This window comes from Thermobia domestica, chromosome 1 (assembly GCF_964235325.1).
Source record: "Thermobia domestica chromosome 1, izTheDome1.hap1.1, whole genome shotgun sequence".
Classification (NCBI taxonomy): Eukaryota; Metazoa; Arthropoda; class Insecta; order Zygentoma; family Lepismatidae; genus Thermobia; species Thermobia domestica.
The window spans coordinates 141,550,599-141,562,683 of NC_137454.1; the positions used below are offsets into that span (position 1 = coordinate 141,550,599).

General features: G+C 33.7%; 1 protein-coding gene across 2 annotated transcripts in view; it reads right to left on the bottom strand.

Moving 5' to 3' along the window:
* Kdm3 (Lysine demethylase 3) overlaps nucleotides 1–12,085 on the bottom strand; it is a 674,618-nt gene that overhangs the window by 399,025 nt on the left and 263,508 nt on the right. For both annotated transcript variants that reach the window (XM_081763856.1, XM_081763854.1), the window contains exon 4: nucleotides 7,833–8,036. In XM_081763856.1, the coding sequence (XP_081619982.1) occupies nucleotides 7,833–8,036 (204 nt within the window). The remainder of the gene's footprint in view (nucleotides 1–7,832; nucleotides 8,037–12,085) is intronic.

Consider the following 12,085-nt stretch of genomic DNA (forward strand, 5'->3'; position numbering starts at 1 on the left):
TGTCCTGAAAATATCCACAAGAGTTTGTTTACTCGTGAGGGTGAGTTTCTCGGACTATTTTTTTTTTTTTTTTCATATTTCGTAAATAAATGTTTGAGTACTGACCTAACCAAATAGCATAACTTATTTTTCCTGAAAAAATCACAAAACGTAGTTTACTTTTAGGATGAGATTTTCCGGACATTTTTTTTAAAATGAAACAGACGATACATAATAATTTGATTAATAACCCTGTAATACGGGTTCAATACCGCGTAAGCAACATTTCACCAATTTTACAGGAGATACAAAAAAATGTTTAAAACCTAGCTTCAAGCTGATAATACGCGGTATTACTTTGAGTAAATCACAGAGCCATTTGTCGTAATATAGGTGTACTACTTAAGCAGATTGTGCGCCATGCTATACTGACTCTAATGGTATCAAAAACTCAAATTCGCCAAAATTGGAGATACGTGATGTTGATCTCAGTCGACAATATGCATTTTGATGACGTAATAACTGAGTATCGTTTCACTGTAACTAAGACTTCCAAACAATGCGATTCAAGGAGGAGATTAGTTAGAACATACTCTTGGGATACTAAGCCGATTCCAAAAAAGCCGTTCCTTGCTTTACTCATTTAAAAACAAATATTTTACTCATTGCTAGTGCTTTAATATAAAAGTCGTGCACGAGTAAATGCTTATTTCTTTTAGCGATTCTGCTAATCCGGAGATTTCGCTAAACGGGACGGTAGTGTAGTTTATTTAATTAATATTCTTAATTTTATGAATTATTGAAACAAAGTTGAAATAAGAAAAATAAATAAATAAACAATTCATTCTTCTTAATAGTTTAAAGTGATGCATATTTAGTATTTTAAAACGCATTTAAGAATAGTTTATAATTTATGACATTCGCATTAAATTAAAGTGAATATTACACATAATTTCTGGCTGTGGATAGAACAAACAATAAAAATATAGTGTACTCTGAAATATCAAAATATTGGTGTTGTAGTATGCGTTAAAATCTTATTTCTATTTATTTACTTGAAGTAACATCAAAGGAAGCATCAATCTTTCATTAGCATGGGGGAAAAGAAAAAGAGGAAAAAGAAAAGTGACCTCTTAAAGCCACATGTGTAAGACGTTAATCACAGTATAAGGGGACCAAAACTATGGCAACGTCGTTGGACACACACTAAGTTACAATGTCACTAGTAAGGGGATACGTCTGTTAGGACAGTTCCGATTACCACCCACGAAGGTTTTCTTGATATTGCGAGCACCGTACCGATGTGTCATAATAAAAGCGATTTAAATCAGTTCATCATTATTTAAAAAAAAAAAAGAAAAAGAAAAAGAAAAATTGTCTTGATTCCGGGTCGTTAACAATAAATGTAAGTTTAAATACTTCTTTGAAACTTTTCTACACTATTTCGCTTTTCCAAAAACTACTCCTAAGATCTGGATGTCGTCCACTAAACCGTGGTTAATTAAAGGTATTAAAATTTCTAAAAGTAACATCTTTAGATATAATAGATTACTAAAAGTAAATACAGCAATTCCTAAAAAGTTTCGCGAGTATAATTTTAAGTACTAAGACAGTTAAATTATTATCTAATAGTTCCATCATACTTAAATTTACTAATAAAACTAAAACTATATGGAAAATCTTAAATGGTGAAACCACCAACAAAACGGAGGATACTGATGTGAAAGTTGGGACAAAATTACAGGACTTGTATTAAAAACTCTAAACGGTTTGCAGATGTCTTCAACAATTATTTTCTAAATAGCGTACAATTACCCAACATCATACAAGCGAGTCATGATGAATCGATGAAACTCAATACGCTCACATACTTTCTTTTTAATTCAAACGATGAATAAAGGATTTATGGAACATATTGAGCATGTTGTCTAATTCAAGATCTTCAGGTTTTCATGAAGTTCCGGTGACTGTTATTAAATTTTGTTTTCCTTTCATTGTAGATCACCTCCGTTATTTACTAAACCTCTCTCTTGAAACAGGATGTTTTCCATCAATATTAAAAATGGCAAAAGTAATTCCATTATAAAAAGGGAAGTATGCATGATATAAGTATTTGATCTTCATTCTCAATAAGTTTTCAAAAATTTTTGAATATGTGATGAAGCCATGACTGCAATTTTTTGAAGTCTTGTAATTTGTTATTATCATCAATAGCTTTCAAAATACGAAAAGTATTGCAATAGTCTTGTTTGGTTTTTTGTCCAATACGGTTTTTTTAATTAAAAATACAGTACGTACGGTTGGCCTATTCATCGACCTATCTAAAGCTTCTGATACTATTGATCATGCTGTTGTTTTGAGCAAGTTGTATGCTTATGGTATTAGATGTGTAGCTTACAACTGGCTTCTTTTTTATTTATGCAGTAGACAACAAGCGGTACAGATATAAAAAATGATTGCAGAAAGAATTCAAACAGTAAGTTCTTCTTTATCAACTTCAATCAAAGGTGTTCCCCAATGTTTTATTTTGGGTCCTATTCTTTCTCTGCTATGTATAAATGATTTGTTAGAATATATGTATCCAGCAAAATGTATTCTATACGCTGATGACATTAGTATGATTATATCAGGAAAATCAATAGAAGCTGCTGAGAGGAAATTTGCTAGGACAAATTGGTAAAGTAGTTAATAGCGCACAGATTAATTATAATTCATGATAAATCGATTCTCTTACATTTTCGTTTTCCAGGAAAACCGCGTATGTCACCTAGAATAAAAATATCTTCTTCATTCCCTCCAACATCCTTGTAGAACAAAGCTGAACATAACCATAAGTGACGATTTATAATGGTCTCCTCACATCTCCACTTTAAAAAGAAGCTAAGTAACATGTGTTTTGCCTTATACATGGTGTTTCAAAACAACACCGACAATGTTTGGGAAGTGATAAGACGAAAAGTATAGACCAGCCTGGGTACACAAATACTTCCTTTCGGAGTAATAGGCTGCCGAAAACATGAAGAAATGAACTTCAAAGGTCCATAGCTCCAATAATATGGGACCTACTGCAGTCAGTTCAAGACTTTATTTAGGAACTAGTATGTGCCGTATCCAAATACCCATGTTGTGGTACTTCCGCAACAACTTTATAGTGGTAGTTGGTGAGTACTTCAAGTTATATGCCCGTAGCCAAACTGCCTCTTTAAAAATTGTTGCGTGAGTACCTTAGGATTCTAAGGCATGTATTTTTGGATAGCCCACATATTAGTTCCTAAGTGAAGTCTTTACTGGACTATGGTAAGTCCCATAGTTTTGGAGCTATTGACCTTTAAAGTTCATTTTTTCATGTTTTCTGCAGGCTATAACTTTGAAAGGAAGCATTTGTGCACACAGGTTGGTCTATACTTTTCGTCTTATCTTGATATCAGGAATCACTTCCCAAACGTTGTCGGTGTTGTTTTGAAACACCCTGTATAAACCTCAAGATACGGTGTAGAGAGAACTTCTTAGCTTTTACTACGCCAAGTTTAATTCATTAATTAGCTTCGGAGTAGTACACAAAGGAATGCTGATAATAGTTTAAGCACTTTCCGTTTGCAAAAGAAATCTATTAAAATTATTTTTGGAATACCCACGAAGTCGTAATGTAAAAAAGTTTTCATAGAAGCAAAAACATCAACACTTCCCAGCTTATACATTTATAAATCTATTCTTTTTACTGTGAAAAAGGCATGTTTTTACTTTTAACAAAAATGTGCTAATATAAGTGAAACTGTGTAGGCCTATATGAACTGTGTTAGGTTGTATAATAACCTTCCTATGTACTGGAAGAATATGACTAATGTTATCGTTTTTTCGTTAGATGTTATTTAACCTACCTGCTCGTACTATTACGGAATATTCATTAAATGAAGAATTGGTAACATATACTTACTTGTGAATACATGGGAAACGATGTAAATGGTCATGTTTGTATACTTGATACCTCCTATTTTATGGTTTTGTATTTTAGCAAGATGCATAGGTGGAATATTATGTATACCTTCTGCTACCCAATAATATTTTGCATTTATTTTGATAGATTTTTTCTAAGGTGTTTTCCTCATTTCTACCAAATTAATGGAGCAGTGTCTTTAAATATGAGCTGCCCAGTTTTCTTTCAGTACAATTTCATTATTGAAATTGTTTTCACTGTAAAATACCTTCATAGTTCTAACTGAAATACACTTACAGTTACAGTTAAACTTACAGTTAAATTATATTATAATGTCTCAAACGTGACCTAAAAATAGCGTCGTTATAAATGAAAGTCGTTGTAACCGAGATGTGTAATATCAGTAGGACGTATCGACGACTGGGAATGATTGCTAACCTCTATCAAGCCTATATTAAAGATACAAGTTTAAAATACGTTATATATAACTTTGATGAACTTATGAATGTCGTACTAAGCACGATATAAAATTCTTGTCTTATAAGGAATCAGTTGGTTCCATTGAATATTTAACGTAATAGACAAGGTGTCGCAGAAACCTATACTGCTTTTATAATTAAGTTTAATTGTATTTATATCTACATTCAACAATGTCTTCTCAGCATAAGGATAACTCATTTGTCAAAACTAATTTTACTGTAACAGCATCTATGATCTTCTGTATTAACCACACTGGCACCTTTGTAGTTGCTTCTTACTCCTTCGTAATATTTTAAACGCCCGTTCGTTTAAGAAAGCACAAGCGTCAACATTGATGAGAAACTGCATATAAGGTACAGTACTAAAGGTAAATTATACAGACGTAACAGAACCCAAGGAAACTGTTACAAATATTGTACTGCAAATAAGTTTAAAACAAACAAACTCTGCACTATAATCTTGCCGTCACAGAAACACGGCAATGCTAATGAGATTTTATGTCAAATGGAACAAAACAAAGTCTGAACATGACAAGCTTGTTGCCTTCAACGCAGAGAATGCAATCAACATGTAATTATATCAAGACTACAAAACAACGATAAAAAGAATCAAAAATTATTTATTTCTCAAGAAATTTACAATTCCACGAAGAATTAAATTATACAAGTCTTCGCAGAAATTCAGCCATGACTGAAATTTATTTGCAATCGAACTTTCGGTGGCTGCCTCTGTCCGACTCGGACTTCCACAAAGACATTTGTAACAACATGCATTTCTATTTGTCTACCCCAATACAAGAAGCTGATCAATCATATAGAGACACCATCATTTTCACTACTTTTTGGAGCATAAAATATTGGTATACGACGCAAATTCGCAAAGCTGTAATTGAAACGTTTCACTAAAGAAATTCAGTTTCTTTTTTTTTTTTTTAAATTAAATTTGAAGTACAATTAACGATGCAAATAGTATTCTGCATCTCATGAACAGGTAAAATTTTGATTCGTAATGGTGTAAGTGCGTATAGTTCTTCACTATATATATATATACAGGGTGGCCCAAAGTAGGTATACACCCTTGCATTGATAAAGTTAAGCATTCTTGTTCATGGATTTATTTGCTTCGACTAAAGACGTTAAGAACAAATAATAAAGAAACTAGGTCTACCTGTTTGATAACAATAAGAATGATATAAAATACGGGACGGGGCTGTATACCAACTTTTGGGCCACCCTGTCCCACGGAAACAAGTGACCACTTTATTCATATGCTCGAACGACTTCATCCGAGGCTTGCGGCCAAATGAAGTAAATGTTCAAATTATACGAAGACCTGCTTAATAAAGTTTTACTCTGCTATATTACTTCCTATGCACTTCATGTGCATATCTTTATTTACATGTTGCTTTACCAGGCACGTTGCCAGGATTTTGCAATAGGGTCCGTGACGAAATACTGCGGTTATCACACCAGGGGCTCGATCATTCTAAACTATTTTACTGGCAACATATGTTCGTTCTTTTACCCAGGATTTCGTAATGGGGGAGGGGCGTGACATGAAATACTGTGGTTACACACCAGGGGATCAATCAATCTAAACTATTTTACTGGCAACATACCCATATTGGTTTGTTAGGACAATAAAATGAGTATATGTTAGTAAGTATTTTAATAAAAAACTATTACCAAATCTTGAGTAAAAGAATATTAAAAAGTATTGGAAAAGATGTAGTCTTCCGAGGTCATCCGAACGCGGTTCTACTTGTCTTCTTTTTCCTCCTTTGTCTTATCTTCGTTTAATGCCGTCAAGGATAGCAACGAGATCTTTCGAGAGTAAAGGCATCCTATAAAATGGATTAATGTTGCCGCGAAATTCAAAATGGCTCATATTATTGGAGATTCTGGGCATTTCTTAAGTTCTACTGGAGAGTCTATCTTATTGAACTGGTTTATCGATCGTCATTTGTAGTTCATAGGATTAACATGCAGATAGATGGAATTCGGAATGCTCCGTTACAATAATATCCATTTTCAACATGATCTCCCCCCCCCCCCCTCTCCGTTTCCTCCACACAAAACTTCTCATAAGAATGAGTAACCAAACGCTTGCTGTAGCTTTAGGTCTATATTTTCGACTCTGATTTATCATTTTGTCGTTTCTTTTTGTTTCATCCTTCCTTAATATTTTTCATTTCTGGATCCGAAGGGGGTGTCCGGACACACCCTTTGGCTACGTGTCTGTGCTTTACATTTCTACTGAAGTTGTTGTGAAGAATTGTTCACTTTCGCCAACATCTTTTAATTTCTTCGTAACCAACTTTGCATGAGCAAAATAGAGATTAAACATGTTCTCTATTTAGTCTTAGGTCCTTTAAATAATAATGAACACTCAAGAGGAATAAAGTGACAAAGTAATTGAACCATTCATTTCAATCCATCACTTAGGAAGATTATCAAAGAAGCCATAGTTTTTTTTTTTTTTTTTTTTTTTGAGTGGAATTTCCTGGAAATGTCAGGAATCTCAAAACGCTAGGTGGGTATAGCTGATCAGAACCAATTAACAGAATCTATCAGAAACAAAAATATATTCCGTATTTTGTTAACAATCAATACAATAGGACACTTTCTCTGGTAAGTAATCAAACATTGGTAGGTATATGTGTTTGATTGATTTCCTTGGAGATAAACCTGAGGAACAAGACATCAATACCCTATGTCCAAGGATCATGATATAGGAAAAAAAAAAAGTGTTCCGTACTGATTTTAACCCTTTCGAGACGGCCATGGTATATAAATGCGTCTGAACACAGAGGACGGATGTAGTTTATACGCTTCATTTGCATTTAATGTGTCAAATAAGTTATTTAATACCCAATCATAGGCTTGGATGGCTTTTAGGACGTCTTTTTTTCTTTTCCGTCTTTGAAGGAAGACAGATAGCCGTTCCTAAAGAGCTTTTAGGAGATGGATTCAGGATAGGTCAAATCCTCCTAACCCCCCGAACAAAAGAAGACTTACTAAGGTTTAGAAAGAACACGAATTTGCAGGTGCGTAGTATTTCTCAAAACGAAATTGTCATATTTGCATTTCACAGTATTGTCAAATCTCGTTTATGTTACTCGTACGTTAAAAATTCTTAAAAAATTCTGCCACTGATAAACACTTTTCAGATCTTTTATATAGACCCGTTCCAAAGTGATCGATTAACTGACGCTTTGATTTTATATATTTTACATATCCAAAAATTTTCACTCTCTATGACTGTATCTCTTACTAACTTCAATCAGAACTTCCATTCACAGCAACCACACCAAACTACATTTTCAACAAACAAAATAAAACCTTCTTCTTATCCGACAATAATGTAACTGATATTTTTCAACAAACAAAATAAAACCTTCTTCTTATCCGACAATAATGTAACTGATATTAGTACTTACCCTAGTAGCTTCGTTGTATCCGACGATCACAGCAGTATACCATTGGGTTGTGCCTTCGGCCCTATACACTTCAACCCGGTAGCCAACCAAGACACTCGGCGTGGTTAACAGAATTCGCTGACCATCTTGATACTCCACCCATTTACGCACGGCGAAGCGTAGTTCGGGGTAATCCCGTACCCCTGGCAGTTTTGGGTCCCACTCCTGAAATTATAATATATTTACTATTAGATATTACAGCTAATGAAGAAAAATATGTAATGTAATTTATGTGAGAGCTAATTATCACAATTAATTAAAGTAATCTTATTTTAATCTATAATTTTAGATAAATTTATCAGAGTTTTATGTGCTAAAATTCTGAAATTTTTGGCTTACAGGAACTTGGAACACGAAAGCACATTATCACTACGCTCTATAATAATAATAATAATAATAATAATAATAATAATAATAATAATAATAATAATAATAATAATAATAATAATAATAATAATAATACAATATTATTAGTGTTTAACTTTTAAAAATGTACAAAAGTGAGACACAAACCAATCGACAGTCCTCATCGAATTGAACAAAATGTTGCGGGTTAATATAAAACCTCACGTGTACTGTTTGAGAAAATTAAGAAAAAAAAAGTTCTTATTTTAATCCTAAAAAAAAATCATCCTGCACAACAACTATGCCATTAGGGTGGAACTGATACTGATGCATACTCAACAACTATGTCATTAGGGTGAAACAGATGCTGACGTATACTCAATAACTATACCATTAGAGTGAAAATGATACTGATGTATTCTCAACAACTATGCCATTAGGGTGGAATTGATACTTAGGTACTCAACAACTATGCCATCAGAGTGAAACTGATACTGATGTATACTCAACAACAGGGTGGAATTGATACTGAGGTACACTCAACAACTATGCCATTAGGGTGAAACTGATATTGATGTATACTCAACACCTATGCCATTAGGGTGGAACTAATACTGAACTGTACTCAACATGTATGTCATTAGGGTGAAACTGATACTGGCGTATACTTAACAACCATGCCATTAGGGTGAAATTGATAGTAAAGTATACTATCATCAAGCACTTCAATGTGCCACTAGCAAGACGACAATGCACATCATGGTTAATAAGATATAACTAAAAATCACAATTAACTCTATTACTTTAATTTCTGTTTAACTATAATGTTCCCTGAAGATAGTACATACTATATCAATCGACAGATCATATCAAGCTGAATACAATGGCATGCTCGAGAATAAATTCTGATGAGTAATTTTCGAGAAAATCGAGCAAAAATAATTTTCTGGCAGTAAAAAGGTATGTTGATCGTTGCCAATAATAACTCTCAGTTTTTATTCCGCTGAAGATTTCATTTATTGTAGTTTGTCTTTTTCTAACAGTGTTTGTAGTGACAAACTTATTCCTCACAGATATTTCTAAAAGTTACGCATAATATTTGTAATAATAATAATAATAATGAGTGAAAGTGGATATGAGAAGGTAAGGGGACGCATGACGTCACATGCATATCTTTGCCCATTGTAAGTTTTTAGGAAGCAGAGGGACGCCACAATATATTTTGGAAGTGGGGAGACGACGTCCCCCGCGTTCTCCCTCACATTTACCCGTACTACTACTACTAATATAATAATAATAATAATAATAATAATAATAATAAACAAATATTGATAATATTGATATTCAAACAAAGAAACCTACTCTGATTCCAATGCACAAACAAATTTGCAGAAATCCCATGATCTTCATGCTCCTTACTTTATTCTGAATATTTCTAAATAACGGTCAACAATATGGCATTTGTGGAAATTAGACCGTTTAATATGAAATTGTTTTTTTTTTTTTTTAATGTGAATAATTAAGCCATTTCTTAAAACACAGAACCCAACAATTACAGCGTCATAAATTGTACCCATACATTTCTAGTGTGTATTATTATAATTTTTATTGGGAGCTAAGCCTGTGCTATGAATATTCGAAAAATTCCCTCTTGGCTCGGCTTCAGGCCCGTATCCAGAAGGGGTCTAGGGGGCTACCCCCCCCTAAATTTTTGCCGCCCCTTATTAAAATTTTCACGGTAGAATTGCAAATGAACTATAATATGGTGATGAACTATAATATGGTTGGATCGGCCCCCCCTAACTTCGGCCGCCTCCCCCCCTACATTTTTGGGCTGGCTACCGGCCTGCTCGGCTTTATCTAATATTAGCTAAGGTACCAATTCTTGGCATGAACAAAATATTAGAAAATACTGGTTCTTTACTGGAAAATATTAGAAAGGTATATTTGAAGCCCGTTTCCTTCACCCAAATGTTATTTATACCAAATTTCTTTGCCTAACTTCAGGGGTTCGAGAGGTGTTGTATTTTCAACATAAATTTTGAACCCTCTCTCCTACTCATAGCACACAGTACATTTTAATGACAGTGACATGACAAAAAAAAAAAAAAAAAAGCCCCGAGCCAAGTCATTATGTGCAGATCTGTATGAACGACATACACATATACAAGCATTTAGCTTTTACATACAGTATTATATATATATATATATATATATATATATATATATATATATATATATATATATATATATAGATAGATAGATAGATAGATAGATAGATAGATAGATAGATAGATATAGATATATATAGATATATACCCAGACAGCAATTTAAGCTTGCTGCAAGTTGCCACAAGCTTGCTGTGGCAAGGTCAATTAGCTTGCCGCAAGCTATATTATGCAAGCCAATTAGCTTGCTGCAAGCTTGTGGCAAGCTAGTTAGTTACATCTGGGCAAGGCTTGCACAAGCTTGTCTTCACAAGTTAAACACAAGTCAAATTATCTCAAACGCAATCCAAGTATAAGCGTATTCTCATCAATGGCAAGCTTTATTAAGCTTATTGCAAGCGAAAACACGCCAAACAAGTTATATGGAATCTTTCAGTAAGCGAATTTAGATAAAACAGTGTAATCTAACTGTCTGACTAAACCTATGCTACAATATGTTTTTCCCTCCCCTTCCCAATTATTGAACAGTGATGCCAGTTTTGTAACAGCGAAATTCCCGTCTGAAGCCATGAAGTTTCCCGATTAGATGCAAAATTTCCCGTCAATCTACGTAGATATAATTTACAATATGTATAGCAGGGCAAAAATTTTTTAAAAAATACCAAAATACCATGTACACTATTTTAAATGAACACTATGTTGTTTTTTGTGATTTGGGAGGGAAAAGTATGTTCAGCAAAGCAACACTTAATTCAATTGTATTGGCCTTAAGACGATTCTGGTGTTGCTTGTACAGAGGTTCTTCCTTGCCACAAAAATAAATAAATAAATAAAAATTTAAGAAGTTTAAAAATGTAGCGATAGGCAGGGTATTTTGCAATTGCTTTACATTAGCTTCATGTTTCAAGCCTTTTAAGTGTTTGTAGTGTTCACTTTTACCAAGAAAGAGCTCAATATTGCAGGTCTTATGCCTAGAAAAGTTGAGAATGCCAGAATTTCCCGTTTTTAGCCTATTTTAAAGAAAAATTCCCGCATTCCCGTCAGTGCTCAGAATTTCCCCTTTTACGGGAAATTTCCCGCCAACTGGCATCACTGTTATTGAAGCAAATACACAACCGTGAAAACACCCAAATCTCGGATCCGCTTCTGCAAAACATCAAAATAAGCATAATTATTACACTTTAGTTGTGACAAGCAACGCGCCGTTGCTTCTTACAAATATCTAATACGTTGTTATATTAGCCGCGAGTATTTGAAATTTCTACCTTTTTATATAAAAACGCAGAAAAATGTTTATACTTTAAACACAGCGTTCAGATAAAGTTTATACTGTAAGTTAAACTTGAAGTTTATATTAAAATATCTGCAACAGTTCTGTACTCTTTCGCAAAATAAGTAGGGTCATATCTGCTGCCATCTATGTTCACATTTATGCTTTATATATAAATACTATAATTCGTTATGCCTCATGGTTACCGAACTATGAGAAAATAAAGAGCGATATTATAGGTACGTGAGACTAGAGTACTAGAGTACTAGACGGCACAATTAAAAAAATAATTAAGTTTGTCCTTTATTCAAGCTGAATGCTAACAAGACGCTAACAACGCGAACACTACCTTGTCGCCGAAAGTTAAGAGGTCAGCGTCACGTGGTTTTTGAGAACAACTGAAAATCGAACGCGCGCTGGCTTTTTACTT